At 43.6% G+C, this 27,144-nt stretch overlaps 1 protein-coding gene across 1 annotated transcript; it reads right to left on the bottom strand.

The window, feature by feature from the left end:
• Positions 1-1,236: 1,236 nt before the first annotated feature.
• LOC134579563 (uncharacterized) lies at positions 1,237-22,266 on the bottom strand. The gene is made up of 4 exons (XM_063438891.1): positions 22,167-22,266; positions 8,612-8,711; positions 3,634-3,884; positions 1,237-1,905 (listed from the first exon to the last, which is right to left on the bottom strand). Exons 1-4 carry the CDS (start codon positions 22,179-22,181, stop codon positions 1,333-1,335), a joined length of 939 nt encoding a protein of 312 aa, XP_063294961.1. The 5' UTR covers positions 22,182-22,266; the 3' UTR covers positions 1,237-1,332.
• Between the last annotated feature and the right edge of the window lie 4,878 nt (positions 22,267-27,144).

Raw genomic sequence — 27,144 nt, 5'->3', positions numbered from 1 at the left:
TACAGGAGCATTACCAGGGAATGCATATATGGGTATATAGAGTTTATCCCAATATTCTATAAGTGCTCTGCACAGCATATGTTGTTCATATGCATGAGGATGAAACACATAGTTGAAGAAAAATGATAGCATGTCTAATGGCAGTAGAAATAAACAGGAAAGAAGCATGTGTCTTGTGAAGGCTTCAGGGGTTAATTGAAGCATACTAGGTCACCCAACAGAGCTTCAAGGACTTCATAATATCTAACTGTGGTCGTTGTCAGCACTAGCCGCCTTGTCGCCATAGTGGGGCCATTGTCACTGGTCTCACTAAATTTTGATAAGGGTCTGGAGCTAGTCAACTATGGAAGTAATCATTCGGCTGTGGTGGGGCATGTTCGCGCTTCCTGCTTTCCAGCTGCTGCCAGAAGTCGTGAAAGAGCTTGACCAGCCATATTGGGTGAGTCGCATGTGAGTTTGTCAGCTTGGATGGCTGCACCTCGCGTGTTTGCTAGTTTCAGGTAGCCTCCCCATAGTAGCTTGGGTTTACCCCACTGGTCCCAAGGGGGGGTGAAGGGGGAGATAAGAGGGAGCTTGTCAGAAGGTAACTGCTTCTGGTCACTGACTTCATCATCCCCAACTGAATTTAACTTGTCTAACTATAAAGCTGAATATTGGAATTGTAAATGAGGCTAATGATACATCTATGATGAGTTCTACTGCCCCCAACCTTCTCCCTTTTGCACGTTTTCTCACATGTTGCTATTCTTATGAATACAAAGAATAATGCGCTCTCAGAATAAATAAATGGAAACCATGACGAGCACAGCACCAAATTAAAAGGAGGATTATATGGCCTTAAGAGGGCAACCATGTGAGACCAGAACATGAGTGCTTGTCGCCGGCGTGGTGATGCACGCACGTTTGCATCACCAAATAGAAATCCGAGGGGACGGAACCTTACAAAGGCTCCGGCATGCAGTGGCGAGCATCAGTAAGAATGCCAAGAGGAGGAGCAGCTACATCAGAGATAGACATGGGTGGCATGGACAGTAAGTATATGACCTGCATTGGTATGCGCCTCCTGTACCCACGCTGGACAGGCTCCATGACACATCATTACTTTCCTAAAGCTTCCTCTTGCCCCTCTCATTTTCTCAGTTTTCTGCTTCTGAATTGGAATTCTGCACCACAATTTTTTTATATACAGTTATGACTCACAATTATGGCATATCAGCAAAGGCAAATAAATCATATCCTTTACATTTTTTTTTATTGTATTTAGGATACTAACACAACATAAATCTTCTTCAACTGAGAGCACACGTCATAACTTTCTCAACAACGTTAAGTTTACGATTTGTCGGGTGCTTCAATAGTACTCATCTCTTCCGCTGTCTCTGATATTGTTGGCTCAGTGTCAGACTTCAGATAACCAATAATGCTAGACGCTCCTGCAGACGAGGCAGACCCTAACCAAGATAATCCCGTAGCAAATGCAGAGCCCACGGCTCCAGAGCTTTCGGAGATGGCAGATCCTAGATCTCTAATGCCACGAGTCATGGTCTCTTCTGCCTCTCCAGGCTGTTTAGCTAAAGATTCAGCAAGTGGGGCTATATATTCCGCAGCAGACAGCAACATGGCCGCTGGACCAGCAGGTAGTGTCTCTGCTTTAGAAGCTACAATAGGAGCTAATGTTTGTGCACCTGAGGCTAGCATGTTCCCAACCATTGCTAGCCCTTTTCCAGCAGCTGATCCCAAGACACCAGACACTGCTGTTACCCCTTGCCCTGCAAGATCAACGCCCTTGGCTGTTACCGAACCCATAACTTCAGATCCTGTGTTTAAAACAGAACCTACAATTTTGACTCCTTTAGCTGCAGTCAATGCCATCTCTCCCGGGATGGGGGCTAAGGCCCTTATTATCTGAAAAGCAAACGACATGTATTAAAATACAGCTTAACCTTGTTTGGGAGATCAATAGCATTCTAAAGTATTCACTATTCAAATGAGAGAAATGGTGAACCCTTTACACCAGCGGTCCCCAGATATTGTAGAACTACAACTCCCATGATGGTTTGCATGTCTTTGGAATACCTTTTGAATGGCACAGCATTATTGAAGCTGTAGTTTTAAAACATCTGGGGATCTACTTTTGGGCACCCCTGATTTACACTGAGTTCATGTGACTTGCATATGCCATACCAAATTATTCACAAACAATCTTCAATATAAATGAAGAATGATGTAGACTAAACATAACTTCTAACAGAAAAACTGTATTTATTTCACTAAAGGGCAACTGAAAGCACTTTCTTATTCAAATATGTTTATTGAAGATGTTTCACTTTCTGTGAATTGTTTACAGATATGATACCAGCGGCGTACATACCGCGGTCGCAGGGGTTGCAGCTGCGACCAGGCCTGGCACTCCAGGGGGCCCGGCCGCCCTGCGGACCCCTGCGACCGGGTACCAGGCCTGCTGCCACATTTTGCGGCCCCGGCCCACATATGGAGGGGTCCATCGGGTGGCCCATGCTGTCAGGGCCACCCAATGGATATGGATGGTGAGGGGGCGCGGTCTGTGCTGGGTGCTTTAAGAGCGCGACCGGGTCCCTGTGATTACATCAGAGCTGGGAGGAAGTGATTCCCCGGTCACTCCTCCCAGCATACTGAGAGGCTGAGCCCGCGCGGGAGGAAGGAGGAGGAGGGAGTCAGAGTGGGAACTATGACTCCCATCAGGCTGAGCCACCACTGTACCCCAGGAAAAGTAACAAGGTAGGAAACATTCTGTGTATGTGTGTGTGTTTCTCTGTATGTATGTGTGTGTCTGTGTCTCTGTATGTGTATGTGTGTCTCTGTATGTGTGTGTGTCTGTGTCTATGTGTATGTGTCTGTGCCTGTGTGTATGTGTCTGTCGAGGGATGTGTGTGTGTGTGTGTGTATGTATGTATGTGTCAGGGGGGGCATGGATTGGGAGAGAGAGGGGAGCACGGATCGGGGGAGAGGAGGGAGGCCACAGATCAGTTTTGCACCGGGGCCCCATGGATTGTGTGTACGCCACTGTATGATACAGATTGCTCAGAGAAGGCATGCATACCATCCAGAATATTTTCTTGGCATGTGACATAGTATTAAATTAGTAGCCTATGTGCAAAGCAAGCAACCATTAGGCTAATGTGCCAGAAAGTGTGTCCTAGCAACCACATTGCACACTGCATAGTAACAGCGCTACTTTCCTGCAGATATCAAAAGTCATGCAACTTTACCGCATAATTCATGGACACTCCATGGCTTTGGTGTCTAGATGTACAGAAAACTGTGCATGAAAAATGTGCAATTCTACCACATAAATTCTAAATGGCATGTGAGGTCTATGTGGACATTACTACTACGGTAACTCTAAGTCCATGCCACATCTGTCCAAACTTAAAAAAAAGCATGAAAACCATAAATTTCTATAGACTATAAATCACAAACTATAAATTGACCGTGCGTCGTTGTCCCACTATTCCATAAACAACACCATTACATGGTGGCTGTGGATAGCTTTGTGAGTTTATTTACCTTAACAATTCCACCTGCACCTCTATCCACCCGACCCCCATATACTTTACCAATATCACACTGCTCCCAACCGTGGACCTTTCTCACCATGTCTAGATTTGCACTGCCATATTTAAGCTCCAGAGCAAAGGTTAGGCAGCTGAACCCATAAGGTTTCTTCTCTCCCACCTCCTTCAGAGCAGACTCTACCACCTTGTCCGACGCCAAAGAAACCACTTCTCCATCAAACTTGTTATTCACTCGGTAAGTACAATCATATGCTTCTGCCTCCAGCTCTGTCTTTTGTACAACAACGGATCCTCCATGCACAGAGTCTTCTCCAGAGCCAACGATTCTACCTGGATAGGATAAAGAGGAAAAGATGTATAAAAAAAATCAACTGTCTACTAAAAAACAATACATTTGATCCAAAATTACAGCAGAATATCCACGTGCTTCACAGATGCCAAGTAATAACAACCTGAGCAGCCAACATGTTGCTCTGAGATAAGAGTCCCCCGTCCTTATCTTCGCAGTGGGATTCTCCCCCCACCCTTTCCCTTTCCCTTTCACACCTGCCCTTTCATTTTCCATTCCTTACTCTGCCTTTTCCTCTGTTTTAGTTATGTTTACTTATAATAAAATTTGAGTCAAGTTTGCATTGTTCTTTTCCTTTGAAGATATATTGTCATTGTATCTTTGTGACTTGTCTCTTAAGTAAAGTTTTTTTTGTTTTGTGGTTTTTCTTCAAATCACTATTTACATCTTGTAGATTTTTCTGTGCAGTGCCTTTTACTACAAAAATACTATAGCATGATTACTTGCTCCAATTTATAGCGAAAATCAATTACACTACCACGGACATGTTTGTACTCGTAAAACAAGAAAAAAAGTTTAGTCAATCCCCCACACAATCTCCTACAGTTATGGCTGAAGTAGAAGGCGAGGAGAGAGGACGTACAGCTGAGCTGAGGCCTTAGAAGTTTAAACTATCTTAGCTGTGGCATAAATCTTGGACACTGGTGTTATGATCCCCAGTCATCCATCCACATGTATTACCCCTAGCCACCCAACCACACCCAATCATCAATACCTATCAATCCATCCCAGGCAACATTCCAGCCCCCTTAGTCCCAGTCATCCATCCACACTAATTAATCTCAAAATGTCCTCTACACTCATTATATTCCCAGGCAATCCTCAACACCCATCATACAGGAGTGAATCTCTAACAACATTTTAAAATGGCTGCTATCATGCACAATAATCCTGAGCAGTAACCAAGCCAATAACATGGACAATTCATGCAAATAACGCATGTAAACAAAAATCTGGATGCAATTTCAAGTTATTTCAAGGAGTTTGCTATTGTAAACTATGCAAGGTATTTTCTATAAGATGTACATCGCAAGGAGAATATGTGAAACAATCGCATGCAATTATAAAAAAGCAGACAAAATGGTTATTGCTCAGTTTTTACTACAGGATGTAATTACGGCTGGTAATATAACCATTTAAAAGGATTGAGTATTCATTCACAACCCACTCTGGTCTAAACCATATGTAGAAGCCATTAACGGGAGTGGAGAGACAATCAAAATATAAACAACATAATGTAGTATTGACAAAATTCATTTAAAACCAAAATAAGATAAAAATCATAGTGGAGGGGGCAGGGCCGGACCGCCGAGCTGGCTGGTCGCATGCGAGACCAGCTCCTGCAGCCTAAAACCAGAAACAACTATATTTACATGAATTTTGGCACAAAACCTGCCAACAACGGTGGACCTCGCCGGGCAGAGAGCCCTGGATCCAGGGTGAGGCTGGCCCAACAGGCTACAGTCCCCTGGAGGAGGAATCCTACCCGACTTTCTCAAGGCCTACTCCGGAGGCGAGCGGGGCGGACAGCCGCTGCCCTGCCGCTTACCGTTCGGGGCTTAGAGTCGGACCCGCGGGGATACCGGCCCCGTTCCCCCCCCTCTAAACCGGGGGGTGATCCCGGTCTACACCCTCGAGACCCGATCGGCGACAAGTGCAACAGACGAAGTAGCAGGACCGCTAAGACCCACGCTCCAGGCAGTGTCATCAAAATGGCGGAGGCCATGCGGGATGGCATTGAGACCGGAACCCTCACAAGCTGCTTATCCATAGCAGCAGTACACAGAGTGGACTGCACACATCGCAGAAACTAGCTATAATCAATATGGCGGAGTCTACACTCGAGCCAGCGGACCCAACACAAGAGACTGACATCCTAGCACGGCTGGACGCCACATTTAAAGCGTTTTGGAAAAAACTAGCAGACCGACTGAGCACAAGTAAAGCTCGAGCTTCAGACCCACCTGAGACGCCACCATACCGCTCCCGCCCAGAACGCACACCCAGTCAGGCCAAACGTGCCAAAAAAATATGGCAGAGGAGAAGACGCTCTCTCCTGCAGGCAGGGACACACGTGACGGCGCCCGACAGCGACTGCCACACAGCACAAAGTACAGCAAACCGCACTCAAGCATGTAAGAACAGAGCAGCTAGCCATGAGAGCTGGGAAGAGCTTGCACTCACACCCGAGAGGGACCCACACTACACCTGCAAATATACCTGGGAAAAGGACAGTCCGCCCACACCTCAGCAAGCAGACAGCGAAGTACATGAAGCACGCAGCCCTGGTGGTCGGAACTGGTGAGTCCCTGAATGGATTACAAAGCCCGGGAACAACCCTTAAAGGCATAGGCTGAGGAGGACTCTGTGAGACATGGGGCAGGAGGAATGGGACACACAGCCCCCGGTAGTGGCAGACTATCGCTCCCCTTGATCCAGGAATTATACTACACCATGCTTATTGAGCCGCACATGTACCGCACAGAATTAACCCCCTGCCTCCTCAAGCAGCCCAACCTTGCAGATCCCTACATAACTCTAAACTCCTGCCATTGGAGAGACTGGGGCAGCCAAAGGGGAAGGTGTACCTGAAACAAACCAAGCTCACAACATGATCTATTACTGCTATTTATTTCTCATAAGCGTTGACTTAGCTTTTTCGTTTAAAGAGTTAGTGAGTTATATTTAGGCTTTCAGTGAAAATCTTCCTGCATCCAGATAGCGCAAAAATACTTGTGTATGCTTAACATTGTGTCTAGCTACCTAGCAGTGACAATCCTTTACACATACCCCAGACAAGTTAGTTAAACCTGTGTCTATGCTGGGGGCTCTAAAAAGTATGCGTTGTACTGTGATGTCAGGATATTGCTAGATCATCTAATCTGAGCTAGAATCATACAACACTTAAACGCCTATCGTTATGTCTAAACGTGAGCTTCTTAATTAATAAAAATTTGCTTGTAATTCTATATACCCCATTGTTAAAAGGAATGAAAATCAGCGTGAGGAATGCCGTTGGGTTACCGCACGCATGTTGTTATATTTCTTTGCACTGCCAAAATAAAAAAATCATAGTGGAAGTTATATAAAAAGTGTAAAACACAAGCACAGGAAAGAAAAATCTGTTAATGATGTGGATGAAATTGCAACACTCTCTTAGTCAACACACTGTATTGAGTCATTCTCTTATCAGATGCAATATTTATTTAAAACCAGCTAAACAGACCGTCTCGCATACCAAAGAAAATTTTAGATGGCAAGTATACACTATTACCAAAAGAAAATTAAAAATGCCCACTTAGTTCTGATCGAAGTTATTTAACTTTTTAAGCACGTGTACCATTCAATTGTACCCCTATCAAAATGATTATTATTCAACTTAAAAGGGATTGCCTGCTAAGCATCTACAGAAAAAAAGTGTGATCTATAATATTAATACAAGGGAAATGGTAAATATTTAAAGGAAAACAATAGGCATCAAAACAACTTTAGCTTAATGGAGCAGTTTTGGTGTATAGAATATGACCTTGCAGTCTTACTGCTCAATTCTCTGCTGTTTAAGAGTTAAAGGACCACTATAGGCACCCAGACCACTTCAGCTCAATGAAGTGGTGTGGGTGCCTGGTCCATCTAGGGTTAACCCTGCAGCTGTAAACATAGCAGTTTCAGAGGGTTAATCCAGCCTCTAGTGACAGCCGCTAGAGGCGCTTCCACGCTTCTCACTGTGATTTTCACAGTGAGAAGACGCCAGTGTCCATAGGAAAGCATTGAGAAATGCTTTCCTATGGACTGACTGAATGTGTGCGTGCGGCTCTTGCTGCGCATGCGCATTCAGCGGATGACGTCAGAAGAGGGAGGAGAGTCCCCAGCGCTGAGGGGGCCCGGCGCTGGAGAAAGGTAAGAATTTAACTCCTTCCTCCTTTTTCAGCCCGGTGGGAGGGGGACCCAGAGGGTGGGGGAGACCCAAAGACCCTATAGAGCCAAGAAAACGAGTTTGTTTTCTTGGCACTATAGTGGTCCTTTAAATTACTTTTGTTTCTGTTTATGCAACCCTAACCACAACTCCACTGGCTGTGACTGACACAGCCTGCATGAATACATTATTTAATTTTGAGTTAGATCTTTGATTACTTTACTCTAAACTCTGTAAATTAAACTTTATTTACGCAAAACGGGCTCCTGCGCGGTCTAGCCAAGGGCGGATCCAGTGGGCGGCACAAGGGCAAGTTGCCCCCCAGGAAGTCAAGAGGATATCTCGTCTGCCGGGCATTGCAGAGCCAGCCCAACAGAAGTTCCGTCCTAGAGAGAGGTCTCCACAGCTGGTGGGGAGATCAAAGATCTCCTTCTACGGCTAGGCCGCCCTGATGCCAGAGGTAGGGGCAAGAACTTGGTCTGACCATGCGAGTTCAGACCAAGTTCTCCTCTCCTTGTACATTATCAGAGTGTTGCTACTCTCTGATATTTTTCCTTGGCGCTAGCTGGAAGGAGCTGTCTGCACCCGCCAGAGGTACAGACATGCTGCATCTCCCACTGGACAATCAGGAAGGAGCAAATAAACTTTAGTTTATTTAGATTTGCTGGTTTTTGGATTTTAAATTAAAAAAAAAATCTTTCCTGTCCATACTTTCAAACGTAATAAAATGAGTGCAAAGTTGAATGTTGTCTAGCACTTCACTAGGGAAACAACCTCGTTGAATTGATAAGTTACCTGCTATGTGCACAATATAGCCGTCTCCTACATATATTGCCCAATGCTGATGTCCTGGTTGTGAAATCTCAATCATGTCCCCATTCTTGGGAGTAGGCGTCTATAGGAGAGAAAAAGAGAAAGAAAAGAAATGTTTTATTGTACTTATTCCATGGTATTTTACTTATTACAAAAAGAGTACCAGAATGACCTCTCCCATTAAAAATCTTGCCAGCATTATGGGTGTAAGATCATTATGGGGGATGTAGTTCGCAACATCTGGAGTGCCGAAGGTTGCCTATCCCTGGTCTAGGTTGAACTCTTTTTTTTTTTTCGGCCCACATAAACTTAAACCTTGTTTATCTGGCCCGTGTTAGCCTTTGCGTTTGACATGCTTGGTGTACACTAAACAGCCACAACATTAAAACCACTGACAGGTGAAGTGAATAGCATTGATTATTTTGTTACAATGCCATCTGTGAAGGAGTGGGATATATTAGGCAGCAAGGTAACAATCAATTCTTGAATTTCATGTGTTAGAAGCAGGAAAAATGGGCCATCGAAAAACATCTGAATGACTTTGACCAAATAGTGATGGCTAGACGACTGGAACAGAGCATCTCCAAAACAGCAAGTCATGTGGGGTGTTCAACATATGCAGTGGTTAGTACCTACCAAAACTGGTGTAAGGAAGGACAGGCCATAAACCGGCATCAGAGTCATGGGTGCTCAAGGCCCATTGATGCACGAGGGGAGCGAAGGATAGTCTGTCTGGTCCAATCACACAGAAGAGCTACTCTAGCTCAAATTTCTGAAAAATGTAATGCTGGGCATGATAGAAAGGTTTAAAACATGGAGTGAATATGACTCACTACGAGCCGAATAGATAAGTGCAGAGATAGATTACAGGTACGGAAAGTTAAGAGCTAAAAAGAGGGGACTCCCCCGTGAACTACAGAGCCACAGACAGTACATGCAAAACTGAACACACTGAATACAGAACCAAAAACACACACCACGGCAGGACGACGCACACACCACACGCAAACTCAGAAGCTCAAGCAACGCACACACGACACCACGGCAGCAAAACCCACCCAGAACACATTAGGAGAACACCGTATCATCGAGACGGACCAGAACACAACAAACCCAACCACGAAGAGACCATGCATTCAAGATACATACGGACAGCAACTTCCAAACCTCAGACGTACGACCACCTCAGCTTAGCACGAGGGAGACAGCGATTGAACCGCCCAGCACTTACACAGGGACATGGAAATGTTACCCCTACCGCATATAAAACTACGATAACGGCTCCTGTCTCGCTCAAAATAATCAAATAAAGAGACCACGTCAAGCACACATAGAATAAAGCGGGGGCGCACAGCTCTGACAAACAGTACTGCACATTTTTAACCTAAAATAGCCCGGCTTTACCAAGCCAAACATATTATCGCACCATTCATGCCTAACGATGTAGTATAACAGCCCTAGACTGAAGTATATAATGATACCAGCAGAGGGCCATCTCAGTTGTAATTATTGTTAAACTACATATGTTCTAAATGTAATATGACTGTCATTTCTGAAAAATTTCAATCAAAACAAAATAAAGCTTAAAAAAAAAAAATGGAGTGCTTTGCAGTTTGCTGTGTATGGGGCTGCGTAGTAGCAGACTGGTCAGGGTACCCATGATGACCCCTGTCCATCATCGACAGCGTCTTCAGTAGGGACATGAGCATCAGAAGTGGACCATGGAGCAATGGAAGCAGGTTGCCTGGTCTGATGATTCACATTTTCTTTTAGATCAGGTGGATGGCTACGTGCATTTGCTTAATTTACCTGAGAAAGAGATGGCAGCAGGATGCACTATGGAAAGAAGGCAGGCCGTGGGAAGCAGTGTTATGCTCTGAGAAATGTTCTGTAGGGTAACCTTGTGTCCTGGCATTCATGTGGATGTTACTTTGACATGTACCAACTACCTAGAAATTGTTGTAGACCATGGCAATGGTGTTCCCGAGTGGCAGTGGCCTCTTTCAGCAGGTTCCCTCCTACAATGCAAAAAATGTTCAAAGAGTTCAAGGTGTTGACTTGGCCTCTTAATTTCCCAGATCTCAATCCTAATCGATGGAGGCCCCAGCTCGCACGTTGCAGGACTTAAAAGATCTGCTGCTAATGTCTTGGTGCCAGATACCACAGGACACATTCAGATGTCTTGTGGAGTCCATGCCTTGACACATCAGAGCTGTTTTTGATAGAACAAGGGGGACCTACAAGATAAGAGGCAGGTGGTTTTACTGTTGTGGCTGGTCAGTGTTTAGGGGTTTAATAATTCTCCAACTCCCCTTTTTGTACTTATTGTATTGATGAAAGTTATAGAGTATTGATGGATAATATTCTTATTATTGGACTCTGGAATAGCAATAAAATACCTGGTTAATGATTTATTTCAATTAATGATTTATTGTAATGGTTATAAAATGTTATGATTCTTCCACAAACAATACAAGCTTGCTACCTCTCTGTTGCCCAATGCTATAAACATGCACAGCATGTTACATTAGGCTGAGTACCCCAGATCTTTATACTCACTCATAAAGGATTTTTATTTCATTCATTAAGCAAATTGAAAAAATAACCCAGCTCTACCCAGTGCAGGTCTCAAATTTATATACCGAAGTAGTTGCCATAGTAATTACCTAGAACATCCTATCAAATGCAAACTCTCTCTTGTTTACCAAGCCCGGACTGGCCATTGGGCAAACCGGGCAAAAGCTTGGTGGGCATGGGCCCAGGCCGAAAGGGGAAATTAAATGATCTCCCTTGGCAACTCATGCAGAGCCAGCCATGCTGTGTCCCTTTATGAGCCAGTGGGGAGATCAAAGATCTTACTCACTGGCCCACTGGCACTTCACTGCAGGAGAGTGAGGGAAGAGGAGGACCCGGGAGGATGAATATGCCTCCGGTGAGCTGGGCAGTTAGGAGCGTTGCTGTGGGTTACTATGTGCAATGCTACAACATAGTGCAGTACATGAACTCACCAGAGTAGTGATCTCAGCTTGCAGCCAGAAGAGCTGCAGGCTCGAGTAACTCACCACCAGCGGGCCATCAAGGTTTGCAATGCCCTCCTCCTTGGAAAAAGGAAGGAAGAAGAGACAGGGGATAGAAAGCTTTTTTTTAAAGTAAAAATTATATATATACTGTACAGACCCTAAAGCAACGTACTAATCCATACCTATAAAGCACTGACCAATTCTAGTCCCTCCTATATCTCTTCACTGATCCATTAGTATGCCCCTTCTCGGTCTATCCACTCTGTCCACGACCTTCTCCTGTCTGCTGCTCCCACCCAACTCACGCTTGCAGGACTTCTCACGGGCGGCTCCTTTCCTATGGAATATCCTGCCTACCGTCATCAGACTCTCCCCTAGTCTTCAATCGTTTAAAAACTGCCTTAAAACCAATCTCTTCAGGAAAGCTTATGGAATCCCAGAGTAACCTTAATCTCACATACCTGTCCCTTGCTCTCTCCTAAAGGACAGCACTCTACTCCCTCCTTCTGCCTCACTCCCACCTTGCTTGATTGCTATCTACTGTCCTATTGTGTTTTATACCCCACCTCCTATCAGGGCCGGTGCTAGGATTTTTAGTTACACAGGCGAAGATGCATTTTGGCGCCCCCAACCCTCATTAAAAAAAAAAAAAATGCATCTTCACCTGTGTGTCTTTCCTCCCAAGCCACAGGCACACAGGCATCATTTTTCAGTCACACAGTCAAAGTCATACAGGTACACTGTCATACAAAGACAGAAATAATCATACAGAGACATACAGACACATACAAGCAGAGATATACATGCATACAGAGACATGCAGGCATATAAAGACATACATGCATACAGAGGCATACCGTCATACAGACACATACATACAGACAGGCATACAGAAACATACATACAAAGACATTCAGGCACATACATACAGACATACAGGCATAAAGAAACATACATACAGAGACATACAGGCATGCAGACACATACATACATACAGAGGCATACCGTCATACAGACACATACAGAGGCATACCGTCATACAGACACATACATACATACAAAGACATACAGGCATACAGAGACACACACATACGTACATACAGAGACATAAAGGCATACAGTTACATACATGCATACAGAGACATATATACAGACATTCAGAGACAAACATACATCCAGTTACATACATGCATACAGAGACATACAGAAACATACGTACAAGACATACAGACACATACATACATACAGAGGCATACCGTCATACAGATACATACATACAGACAGGCTTACAGAAAAATACATACTCACACACACAAACTCACAGACACATACTCGAACACACACACACACTGACAGACACACATACACACACACACACACTGACAGACACACACACACACACACTCACTGACAGACACACACACACACTGACAGACACACACACACACACACTGACAGACACACACACACACACACTGACAGACACACACACACACTCACTGACAGACACACACACACTCACTCACACACACACACTGACAGACACACACACACACTCACACTCACATGCACACACACAGACACACAGTAATTAATTATCTAAATTAAATGTAAATTTCCCACCCAGCCTCCCTACCTGGAGTGCTGGCGTGGGTCTCTCATTGGTGGTCCAGTGGGGCTGCTGGGAGGCGTGCGGCTGCAGTTGATTAGGAGGAGGCGGCGAGGGAGCTCTCTGATCTCTCTGACCGGCTCCCTCGCAGGCTGTTTTCTGATGCCGCGGGAGCCGGAATATGACGTCATATTCCGGCTCCCGCGGCATCAGCAAAAGGCGCGCGAAGGAGCCGGTCAGAGAGATCAGAGAGCTCCCTCGCCGCCTCCTCCTAATCAACTGCAGCCGCACGCCTCCCAGCAGCTCCGGGGATCCAGGAGGTGACCAGGCAGGAGGGAGCACTTCCCTCCTGCCGGTCACTGGAATTTTGCGCCCCCAGAGCCGGTGCGCCCTAAGGCGGCCGCCTGTGCCGCCTTATGGACGCGCCGGCCCTGCCTCCTATAGATTGTAAGCTTGTTTGAGCAGGGTCCTCTTCAACCTATTGTTCCTGTAAGTTTTTTGTAATTGTCTAATTTATTGTTAAATCTCCCATTCTTATATTATTGTAAAGCACTACTTCATTTGTTGGCGCTATATAAATACCAATAGTAATAAACCATCCAACACAATCACACACTGAACGAATCCCCTATAGACATTAAATGCCTTATACACAAACGGCAACACCTTGTCAAGAATGGAATGGAATCAAACATGCAGTATGTAGATAAAGGTTAACGTATACCAGACCTTAGAATGGCCTGACTAACGTATAAGAATAAGGTAGTCAAATTCAAGCCGAGGTCAAGGAGTATAGAAATCAGGATAAGCGAGTAAGCCAAAGCCGGGTCAAAGGTGTATATAATGAAGAATAGTTACAAACGGAGCCGAAATCAAAAGCTGGAATACAGAATGCGGAACAAGCACTATAGGGATCAAAAATTAACCACAACAGGGCAAAGAACCTAGCCCTTTGAGTCCCTTTTATACGGTGGCTTGTTAGAATGGTAGCCACGTCCCCAAAACGCCATAATCCGAACGTTTCAGCGGAACGTGACGTCATTAGCGTCATGACATCGATGCCCCCTTTTCGCATCATAAAAAAGGGTGGGGCTATCACGGTCTGCGTGAAAATGGCTGGAGAAGGAAGGGAAAAGCTGAAGGGGACTTACATCATCATGTGAGAGGTGAGTACCATGAGGGATAGCCCTGGTCACCACAGAAGTGACCCTGACAAACCTGCACACACACACTACATCCCTTATACATACTCTGAATCTCTTACACACTATATCCATTTTAGACAAACACTACACCACCCACATACATAGGTTTTGTACACACATTTGATCCTCTATAGCAAACTTCCCCAAACTCCGGCCCTCCAGATGTTGCTGAATTACAACTCTCATGATTCTCAGCCTATTTATTTTATTCATAGAATCATGGGAGCTGTAGTTCAGCAACATCTGGAGTTTGGGGAAGCCTGCTCTATAGATACACATTACATCCTTATACACACTTTGGATCCCCTATACAGACACTACATCCTCTGTATGCAAAAATACATACACACATACGCTTTATCCCCTATACACAAACTATGCCCCCTACACACACACACACACACACACACAGACTACAGCATCTAACCACATATATTATACCACAAACACCAAACCGCAATCAGCCCATTCTACACACGCAATCCCACAAGCCTCCAAACACATGTACAGTACACTTTCCTGGCCCTTTTGTCCTCTTATGGAGACACCAGAGACAAGTCACAAGGAAACGCAGCGCAGTGCGTCATTAAATTTGCTTGCGCTGCAGAGAATAAATGGGGGAGCTCTTTAGCAGGGCTCTGCACATGGTCTGGCCTGGAAGAGCATTGAACTAACATTCTCGCTTTGAGGGGGCTGCGCTTGTTTTTGGTAATGACAAAACACCCCCCTCTCTGGCCCTTTCCCCTCTTACTTGGACGTTGTGATTGAAAAACGCAGAGGCTGAATTTGTTCCCCAGTCCGGTCCTGGAGTTGATCATTCACAATGCTGGCATGCGGCTGGTACCAGTTTTATAAAGCTGCCTGCAAAGTACCCGGCAATATACACTTGATGATTATTGATACAACAAATGGATCGTAATCAATATTGTGAACATGCCACAGACCTTAACTGAGTATATTTTCACTTACGTATGTGCAGTCATCTAGAAGTTTTTCCCTGCTTTTATTTTCCCTTATGTGAACGTAGCAATATGTCTGCTATAAACTTACTTCTGTATTCCTACACCAATAAATAAATAATAATAATAATAATAATAATAATAATAATTCAGCTAAATCTAACTTAAAAAATAAAAGTGTGTCCTCTTTTTTTTATTTTACAAAAAGTATAGGTTTCAATAGAAATCAGCACTTTTATAAATTAACTTTGTTATGTCCCCCTGGCTGTCAATCAGACAGATTACTTCCTGTTTGTTTAGTTCAGTGGAGCTAAACTCAAGAGGCAGGAATTGACCAGGGTACCTACATTGCAATTGGGAAATCTGAGATTGGACTGCCAAAGAAAGTCTGGTCTGGGTTAGAAGTGGAGGGTTCTGCAGCATTTGTAAGCTTTTTAAATGCTTAATAGATGCATGCATGTTTTCATTGGATCTACTAAATAGTGATTTATATTTATGGGTGGCATAATGTACCTTTAACCAAATAATTGCTAAAATAGTCTGAATCGGGAAAGCAGAGGATTTATTAAGTAAGATTTGTTCACGGAGGATGAACGATATTAGTAATATGGAATGAGAGAAGGGGACATGTTACTAACATCTGAGGACCCCTACTTCCTCACTGAACACATCTCTATCTGACCAAAAAAAGGGGGCTCCGGACTTGGTAGCTGCCCAGGGCCGGACTGGGGATACAAAGCAGCCCTGGAAAAAAAGCTATGCCAGCCCCATAAGTCATTGTGCTATGTAGGGTGTTGAGATATATATATATATATATATATATATATATATAGCCAAAAGTACAAGATAGCACTCCAGGGACATCCAAGTCGAATGAATAAAACTTAGCTTTTATTAGCTCAAAATAAAAATCAACGTTTCAGTCTGTATGTGGATGAAAGTCTGTGATACAGACTGAAACGTTGATTTTTATTTTGAGCTAATAAAAGCTAAGTTTTATTCATTCGACTTGGAAGTCCCTGGAGTGCTATCTTGTACTTTTGGCTGTATCTGTTTGCTGATAAGCACCGGGCAAGTACATCAAGGAAGGTGGAGCGCATTACTATTTTTGTTTTATATATATATATATATATATATATATATATATAAAATACAGAATCCAGCGCACTCGCTTATTAACTAAACAATGATTTTTAAATCTTAGAGATTGTAATAGTTTTATTTAAAAACACCTCACCTAGGCAAAAAATGATGGGGGTTTAGTTACATTATATGATCATACATTGCATAAGCCTGCCAACTACATCAAAGTACCCCATATTCGGCAGGTCCTATCCTAGTAGCAGCCTAATGCTTGCTCTTATGAGGGTACTTTGACGTAGTTGGCAGGCTTATGCAATATATGATCATATAATGTAACTAAACCCCCATAATTTTTTGCCTAGGTGAGGTGTTTTTAAATAAAACTATTACAATATCTAAGATTTAAAAAATCATTGTTTAGTTAATAAGCGAGTGCGCTGGATTCTGTATTTTGGATATTTTGGCCCCAGCAGCACCCTATAATGTATGCATGTTCAGGTGAGTGCAGCCCTCTTGGTTTCTTATATATATATATATATTATTGATTCATTTCTTCTTCTAATTCAAAATATTAGTCCTTTCAGGGTAATAAAATTATACAGTAAAGCATACTCACACACAGACACAGACAATCTTACTGATGCCCACAAATAGGCTCATTGACAGATAATCTCAATGACACACACAGACAAGGTTACTGGCACACACACAAATTTAGTACAGACAAACTCTGATACACACACAAGCTTACTACAGACAAGCTCACTGTCACACACACACGCTCACTACAGACAAGCTCACTGATGCGCACTCACTCTCCCTACAGACAAGCCCATTGACACACACATGCTCCCTACAGAAGAGCTCACTAACACATCGATTCACTACAGACAAGCTCACTGACACACACATGCTCACTACAGACAAGCTCACTGACACACATATGGTCACTACAGACAAGCTCACGATCACACACATGCTTTCTACAGACAAGCTCACTGTACACACATGCTCACCACAGACAGGCTACGACACACCCATGCTCCTTACAGACCAGCTCACTAACACGCACACACACATATGATCCCTACAGACAAGCTCACTGACACACATACAAGCTCACTCACTAGCACACACACACAAACTCACTAGCAGGCGCACACACACAGAGGCTCCCTCACTAGCAGATGCGCGCACACACACACACACACACACACAGAAGCTTGCTCGCTCTCTCACTAGCAGATGCACACAAAGACATCCACACACACAGAGGCAGACAGTCACTGACACCGAGGCAGACAACCACACACACAAAGACAGGCAGACAGCCACAGACACAGGCAGACAGTCACACACACACATACACACACACAGACAGTCAAACACACAGGCAGAAAGCCACACACTCACAGGCAGACAATCACACACTCACAGGCAGACAGTCACACACACACACACACAGGCAGACAGTCACACACACACAGTCACACACTCAGACAGACACACACACACACACACAGGCAGACAGTCACACACACACACACAGGCAGACAGTCACACACAGGCAGACAGTCACACACACAGGCAGACGGTGACACACACACACACACAGGCAGACACACACACAGGCAGATAGTCACACACACACACACAGGAAGACAGTCACACACAGACAGTCACACACACACACAGGCAGACAGTCTGACATATCTGACATACCTATGCCTAGGGCCGGCGCATCCATAAGGCGGCACAAGCGGCCCCTTAGGGCACACCGGCCCAGGGGTTGCTAGATTAGTGTGACCGGCAGGAAGTGGGGGCACAGCGCTCCGTCCTGCCAGTCACTCAGTGTAGCGTGGCCGAGCGGAGCAGTGCGCACTGGGGTACAGGAACTTCTGTTTCTTGTTCCCGGCTGGACTGAAAGGAAGTGCTCACCGAGGGGAGGGGAGGGGAGGGGCGGGGAGAACACTATGGGACAGGGAGAGAAGGGTGAACACTATGGGACAAGGGAGGGTGACACACTATTGGACAGGGGAGGGCGGTGAAAGAATACTAAAAGAGAGGGAGGGGAGAGGAACATTAAGGGGGGGGGGTCTAAGGTACAGGGAAGGGGAAAAGAACAGTGGGGTAGGGGGGACCACTAAAAGAGAAGGGAGAGAAACACTAAGAGGGTTGGTAGGAAAAGGGCCGGTGCAAGGATTTCTGCCCCCCTAGGCAAAGATTAATTTTGCCACCCCCTCATGTCACTCAGTCACTGACAGACACGCACTGACAGACACACACACTCATTGAAAGACACACACACTTACTGACAGACATACACTCACTCACTGACAGACACACAAACTCACTGACAGACATACACACACACACACACACTTACTGACAGACATACACTCACTGACAGACAGACAGACACACAGACACACACACATTAAGAAGGAGGGGGAGCACTAATAGACAGGTAAGGGGGAGGAAGGGGAGAGGAACACTAAGGGACAGGGGAGGGAGGGGAGAGAAACACTAAGGGACAGGGAAGTAAGGGTAGAGGACCACTAATGGACCTGGAGGCGGAGGAGAGAAGAACACTAAAGGACATGGAGGGGAGAGGAACACTAAGGGACAGGGAAGAGGACCACTAATGAACAGGAAGGGGAGGGGAGAGGAGAGGGACACTAAAGGACATGGAGGGGAGAGTGGCACACAGGGGGGCCTGAGTAGGGACAAATACACACAGACGGTCATGAGGGGGGAGAAAGACACACAGAAGGGCCTGGGGGTGGAAATTCAAAGGGGCTGGGGGTGAAAGAGACACAGAGGGGCTGGAGAAGATGAAAAAGAGACACAGAGGGGCTGGGGGAGATAGATGGGCTGGGGTGAAAGAGAAGCACAAAAAGGAGCTGGAAAGAGTAAAATACACAAATGAGCTGGGAGAGAAGGAGACACACAAAGGGGCTGGGGATTAAGACACACAAAGGGGGGTTGTAAGAGATACACAAGGGAGGTGTAAGACACACAATGGGGAAAAATAAGGGATAAAATACACTAAAGGGGTAAGACGTTTAAAAAGTGGATAAGAAACAAAAGGCGGGTTAAGAGGCACACAGGTGAAGATCATCTTCGCCTGTGTACCCAATAATCCTTGTATCAGCCCTGCCTATGCTCAATACTGCATTATAGTGGAAATATATTCAGTCCAATAATAACAAACACATTACGTGTAAGTCTCATAAAATTCTGCCAGAGCCACGACATTTAAATTACCGTTACACGCTTTTCTTCTTTACAATAGTCACAATATTCTGTAAGTGAAAATGAAAGCTCAGACTTTTATTATTGGAGTTAAAGTCTGCTGTGTTATTGAAGGACGACTGTCGTTAAACATATTTATTAGACCAATATAATCTATGTGTGTTTTACATACACTAATTTATTTTTAACAAGGTATAATGAAAATTCCTTCCTTACCTATACATTGAGTCGGATTTAACAGATATTCAAATACTTTTTGGACGACCAGAAGCGATAATATATCTACTTGTACATATCCCTCTAATTTTATAGATTATATTTATTTGTAACTATTTATTTATTGGCAGTTGCCATTTGAATTGTAACTTCTGCGAATCTGCGATCATATATGACGTCTGCTTAATACATCGTCAATTATCTGTTTGGGTCTTGCGGTCTTATTTAGATTATACTTCATTGAAAATAATAAGATCACAAATAAAATTAGAAAATTGCTGTGATACATGCAAGGAGAACTTAGATTCCTTCTGGCAGCTTGCCCTAGTTTGGTGAGAACTCAATAGACAGAATTCAGCTGTTGGAATTGACCAATGGATTGCAGGTAGAGAGGTTTACAGGTACAAAAAGAGATTTTAATTTTACATGTTTCAAAACATTGATAATATACAAATACACATGGATTCTATTACTTTAATAACAGATTTTCGAGACAGTTATAGAGAAATGCATCACCTTGAGAAAATGGTCTCATTCAAAAGCATTAGCTTTGAATCTTTGAATTACACCGTTGCCTTACTCTGCTGGGATGAAAAAAGCTGGTAAATATTATTTTTCTTTCATGTTTACCTGCTTTTTTATGCTTTCCAAACTCACTCCAAGAGGGACACACACTGTTCTAACCAATCAGTGTCTTATCCCTAGGAATACTGGAGCAGTGCATTGTACATGCCTGTCATCTTTACACATGTGTAGTTAGAAGATTTCTGGTATGTGAGATATGTGGGTAAAGAGGGGGGAGGGGAGGATTGAGGCTGAAGAAACTCCCCTGAGAGGCGTGCCCAACAATGCAATCTGACCTAGTTTATAGTATGTTTATTAGACAGGTTTCAAAGTTTTACTTGCTTTATTTTTGTTTGTTTATTTGTTTAAAAGTGTGTGCTGGCTGGTTTAAAAAAATAATTGTCATTGTTAAGTGATGAATGTCCCTTTAAAGAGTTGGCTTAAAGGAGTGCTATAGGGTCAGGAACACAAGCATGTATTCCTGACCCTATAGGGTTAAAACCACCATCTAGCCACCCTGGTCCCACTAAAATAGTAAAATCTTACTTGTATTCAAGTCTGCAGCTGCATGCAATGTCCCTATTTCCTTTAGACCTGCCCACTGCCTGCTGACATCAGCAGAAGTGGTAGCCTGATCCAATCACAATGCTTAACCGTAGGATTGGCTGAGACTGACAAAGAGGCAGATCAGGGGCAGAGCCAACATGATTCAAACACAGCCCTGGCCTCATAGAGATGAATTGAATCAAAGAATCTCTATGAGGAAAGTTCAGTGTCTGCATGCAGTGGGAGGAGACACTGAATGTTTGGATGCATTTTAGGCAGCCATGACCCAGGAAAGATCTCTAACAGCCATCTGAGGAGTGGCCAGTGGAGTTATCACTAGGCTGTAATGTAAACACTGCATTTTCTCTGAAAAGACAGTGTTTGCAGCAAAAGGCCTGAAGGTAATGATTCTACTTACAAGAACAAATTCGATAAGCTGTAGTTGTTCTGGTGACTATAGTGTCCCTTTAAGCGCCATAGCTATTACAGAGTAGTGATAACGGTGCAAAGTCTCATAGTAAGTAGTCAAACCATTTTTTCAGTTACTTTCGTTCCCCCCTTGCAATGGACATCACAGCACAACTTTTCTACTTTAATCTGGAGAAGCTGTGAAACTGCAGCAAACAACCCCTGTATGCAAAAGTTCTAGGGCAGGGGGGCAAGGGGGAGGGGGTTGTTGTTCACTCTGCTTTCTCTTATTTTCTATGCCTTTCATGAATGAGGAATTTAATAAAACTATTTTGTTTCTGTATCAGCTGTGTTGGCCAAAATGTTGCAATTTGCTACAATACGATGTTTAGTGAATAAACCCTAAGTGTGGCTTTAATTACACAAAGTGTCACACAGACACGCTTATAGATATAAAGCTTGCTTGATCAGAACCTCTTCTCATTTCTTGTCAATTATTTGCCGTTTTATATCTCAGTTGTAAAAGTTTTGCAAATAATGCAATTCAATATTATATTGATAATAATAAGCAAGTAAGTGAACTGCAATTGTACAACATCTTGTATATAGTTATCTTAAACATTCTAACAAAAGCATAAAGTATTCTTGGCGTGCTGTCACCCCATTACTTACCGATTCCAGAGACATATCTTCCACTCTTTCTCAGTCTGTAACAAATATTGTTCTGCTCCTAGATCACGATGCGTTCTCAATATAGCTGAACATTCCGAGGGCATCATAGCTGGCTCTAACTCAGGGATGTGTCACAGGTCAAACTCCAGAAACATAAACAGAAAGCACATCCCACTGTCTGTAGATATGACAAGAGTCATTTCAAAATAAAAGGGACAATGATGCCCCTCTTTTTACATTCTCAAATTCGGAGAGGTGGCAGCAGCGCATTGTGTATTTCGCAACAAAAATAACTAGATTATCTGTATTTATGGGAACAATCAGTCCCCGGGTGAATGAAGAATGGTAAACTTTGTTGTTACACTTAGTTTGGGTAGCACTACCCAAGTAGGTAATATGGCAGATTTAACATGTTTCCCTGAGGATGAATACACTAATTTGCCACAACATTAAAACCACTTGACAAATATCATGTAGGTCCCCCTTGTGCTGCCAAAACAGGTTTGATACGTCGAGGCATGAACTCCACAAGACCTCTGAACGTGTCCTATGGTATCTGGCACCAAGACATGAGCAGCAGATTCTTTAAGTCCTGCAAGTTGTGAGGTGGGGCGTCCATGTAATAAGTCTATTGTTCCAGCACACAGGGCTGCCATCAGAAATTTTGGCTCAATGTCTGGGTATTGGTTGCAGCGTGTGTAAAGTGGACACGGTGTGTGTTAATGCATGTGTAGTGGATGCAGTTTGTGTATATTAATATATATAGATATATTTATATACACTATGTGTGTTTGAACGTAAGCTTGTGTTTGTATGGAGTATGTGTGTGAATCTTGGTGTGTGTATGAATGCAGGCGTGCATTTGTGTGTAGTGTATACACTTCCGCACACATTGATACACAAACACACACACTGACATACCGATATACACGCGGACACACAGATTCAGACACACTGACACATGTTACACAGACACACAATGACACATAGTTACACACAAACACACAGGTGGCTGGCTTGATTAAAGGGACGAGGTCACACTATTAAAGAGCCACGGCTAACCGGGCCACTGAAGACATATGCCCATCGGGAGTCCCTAAGTGCATAGGCCACCTAAATTGGCCCCATCAGCGTGCGGCCCCGCTGCACTTTCCTTGGTGGCAGATTGAACAGATGTCATGTTCCTCAAACTATTCCTAAACAGTTTTTGCAGTGTGGCAGGCTGCATTATCCTGCTGCAAGAAGCCACTGCCATAAGGGAACACCATTGCCATGAAGGGATGTTCGTGGTCTGCAACAATCTCTAGTTAGGTGGCATGTGTCAAAGTAACATTTACATGAATGCCAGGACCCAAGGTTTCTTAGCAGAACATTTCCCAGAGCATAGCACTGCCTCTGCCAACCTGCCTTCTTCCCATAGTGCATACTGCTGCCATCTCTTCCCCAGGCAAACAATGCACATCTACCTGATGTAAAAGAAAACGTGATTCACCAGACTAGACAACCTTCTTTCATTGCTCCATGGTCCAGTTCTGATGCCTACATCCCCATTGAAGGCGCTTTGGGCGGTGGACAGGGCTATTGGTCACTATTACATTTTTCAGTAATTTGAGATACAGTAACACTTCTGTGTGATCAGACCAGACAGGCTAACCTTCACTCCCCACCTGCATCAATGAGCCTTGGACAACCATGACCATGGTTGTCTTTCCTTGCACCACTTTTGGTAGGTACAAACCACTGCAAATCGGGAACACCCCACAAGATTTGCCATTTCGGAGATACTCTAACCCAGTCGTCTAATCATCACTATATGACACTTGTCAAAGTCACTCTGATTGCCCGTTTGTCCTGCTCTAAACATATGAACTATAAGAACTGACTGTTCACTCGTTGCCCAATATATCTCATCCCTTGACAGCTGGCATTGTAACAACATAATCATTGTTATTCACTACACCTGTCAGTGGTTTTAATGTTGTGGATGATCAGCGAATATCACTTATACATATTGTAGGACAGCTAAGGAAAATAAATGTTTGCAATACTAAGAGTTTAAACATTAAAGGAGGGAAATCATATCATTAATCAAGAAACAATCCAGCAGCATATGAATGCTGCACACTAAAGGGTAGAATGTTTTTCGTGAGCTGGCCATCCTCATGAAAAGTGATGTGTGTAAGAAAATATGTTGGACATTTCAATACCAGTGATCAAGTGTTCTGCAAAAACCTTATTCTGCTTAGTTTGTTGGCAGCTCTCTTTGGGTGCAGGTTCTTCCGATCCGGTTTCTGTTGAACACTGGACCTAAGATCTCATCATCTAATTAAAATTCTTCTAATATAATAACAATAAAGTATTTAATCAGTAAAGATACATTCAAATTACTCAGGTTTTCAAGTACCCCCTGGGGTACGCCCTGGGGATGTTACCTTAGCCCAACATCCAGTGGTTGTTACTATATGCGCTCAATTTAAAGGGAAACTCCAGTGCCAGAAAAACGATCCGTTTTTCTGGCACTGGAGGGTCCCTCTCCCTCCCACCCACCAATCCCCGGTTACTGAAGGGGTGAAAACCCCTTCAGTCACTTACCTGGGACAGCGGCGATGTCCCTCGCCGCTGTCTCCGCCTCCGCGACGCTCCTCCTAATGATTACGTCGGCCGGTGGGCGAGACTAATCTCGCTCACCGGCCGAGGAGACCTAATGCGCATGCGCGGAAATGCCGCGCATGCGCATTACGTCTCCCCATAGGAAAGCATTGAAAAATCATTTCAATGCTTTCCTATGGGGTTTTGAGCGACACTGGAGGTCCTCACACAGCGTGAGGATGTCCAGCGACGCTCTAGCACAGGAAACCTGTGCTAGAACCCAGGAAGTGACCTCTAGTGGCTGTCTAATAGACAGCCACTAGAGGTGGAGTTAACCCTGCAATGTAAATATTGCAGTTTATGAAAAACTGCAATAATTACACTTGCAGGGTTAAGGGTAGTGGGAGTTGGCACCCAGACCACTCCAATGAGCAGAAGTGGTCTGGGTGCCTGGAGTGTCCCTTTAACAAATGTCTCTTTCCTATATTGTCAGTGAAAGTGCCGTTTGTGTGTGAAAAATGCAAAAGACTGCACTTTCACTAACAATATAGTTGTTGTAATGCGTTTTACGTTTTTCAAACACTGATATTTGTGTTCAGCCAAGTCTCTAGAGTATAGCAGTAACCCCCATGAACAGTTTTTTTTTCTTTTAAAGTTACAGGGTCAAATATAAGGCTTCCATTTCTGGTTTTTTTTCACACTGAAATTCGCCAGATTGGTTTTGTTGTCTTTGAGAGCATTTGGTGGCCCAGGAATGAGAATTACCCCCATGACGGCATACCATTTGCAATAGTAGGCAAAGCAAGGTATTGCAAATGGGTTATGTTAAGTCTTTTTCTACTAGCCACTTAGTCACAAACACTGGTCTAAACAGAAACGAACGGCTGTGATTGGTTAAGAGTGTCAGCTGATTGCTTTGAACCTATCATAAATTGCTGCAAAACGTTTATATTTTTATTTATTTACTAATTACCAAAAACTAAAAGTTATGCTGTCTACATTATCCCTATATTGACATCTCCTCATCCAATACAAAGCCTGTGCACTTTGCCCACTAGATATGATAGGATGTGCCGATTTACTGATGCATATGATAACTAGTTGTGTGTTTATTGATAGGCATTCCAAATACACAAGCATTGGGGAACAGAGTTCATAGTTCCACTCTCAATCAATCAATAAATCAGGATGTCTTTGTTATTATCAGGTGTGAAGAGTTAAAGTATTACATAAGACAAAGTTAGATTTTAGAAGGCATATCATTGCTTAAAGGGACACTCCAGGCACCAAAACAACTTTATCTAAATGAAAACATTATGGTGCCAGGAGGCACTCTTACCTCAAAGGGTTAAACTGTTCTCTAATGGTTTAACCCTTGAGCAGCGATGTCTACCTCCCACCTCCCCCGGCGGCATCCAGTTTCATCAATTTCATATTCAGGAAGTGCAGAGACCCACCCGGCAGAAGCGACACTGATTGGCTAAGAGAGGCCAGGTGAAGCGCTCAGCTAATCAGTGACTCGTTATTCACAAAGCTGACTTGGAAAGAAATATACCTTTCTCAAGCCAGTTTTGTGAATGAGAAGTCACTGATTGGCTTGATCCTTTAAGGACTAGGTACGTCCGACAAAAAACAGTCCTTAACGACCGCGGACGTACCTAATATGTCCTCACAGTCCTTATTACTTACCCGATCGCCTCCATTCCCTCGCTGGCGATCGGTGTTGCTCCCGGTCTGGGGGGGACTGCCTGACAGCCCAGACAGTCCCCCCTCGGCAAATTAGGCCCACGCGGGCCATGTGGTCGCTATGAAAGAGTGGTCACATGGCTGCAATAGGTGCCTGTGTATCTGCCTGCAAGGGGACTGCCTAAACGGACATGCAGTCTCCCTGCATCTGTAAAATAAAATGATATATACATATGTTATATCGATATAATGTATTTCTATATATCATTATATATAAATATATATATATCATACTAAGTGTATTTTTTATAATAATATATACATATATTAATATAAAAATACACTTAGAATTAAATTACACAGGTATATTTGTAGTATTGTATATATATTATTATACACGTAGACTTCAAATATATAAATATATATTATAATATATATTATATATATTATAAAATATAAAAAGTAAATAAAAATAAGGTTTACAAAATTATATATACCGTATATACTCGAGTATAAGCCGACCCGAATATAAGCCGAGGCCCCTAATTTTACCCCAAAAAACTGGGAAAACTTATTGACTCGAGTATAAGACTAGGGTGGGAAATGCAGCAGCTGCTGGTAAATTTCTTAATAAAATTAGATCCTTAAAAAATTATATTAATTGAATATTTATTTACAGTGTGTGTATATAATGAATGCAGTG

This window comes from Pelobates fuscus, chromosome 12, assembly GCF_036172605.1.
Source record: "Pelobates fuscus isolate aPelFus1 chromosome 12, aPelFus1.pri, whole genome shotgun sequence".
Lineage (NCBI taxonomy): Eukaryota > Metazoa > Chordata > Amphibia > Anura > Pelobatidae > Pelobates > Pelobates fuscus.
This window is presented reverse-complemented; position numbering and strand designations above follow the sequence as displayed.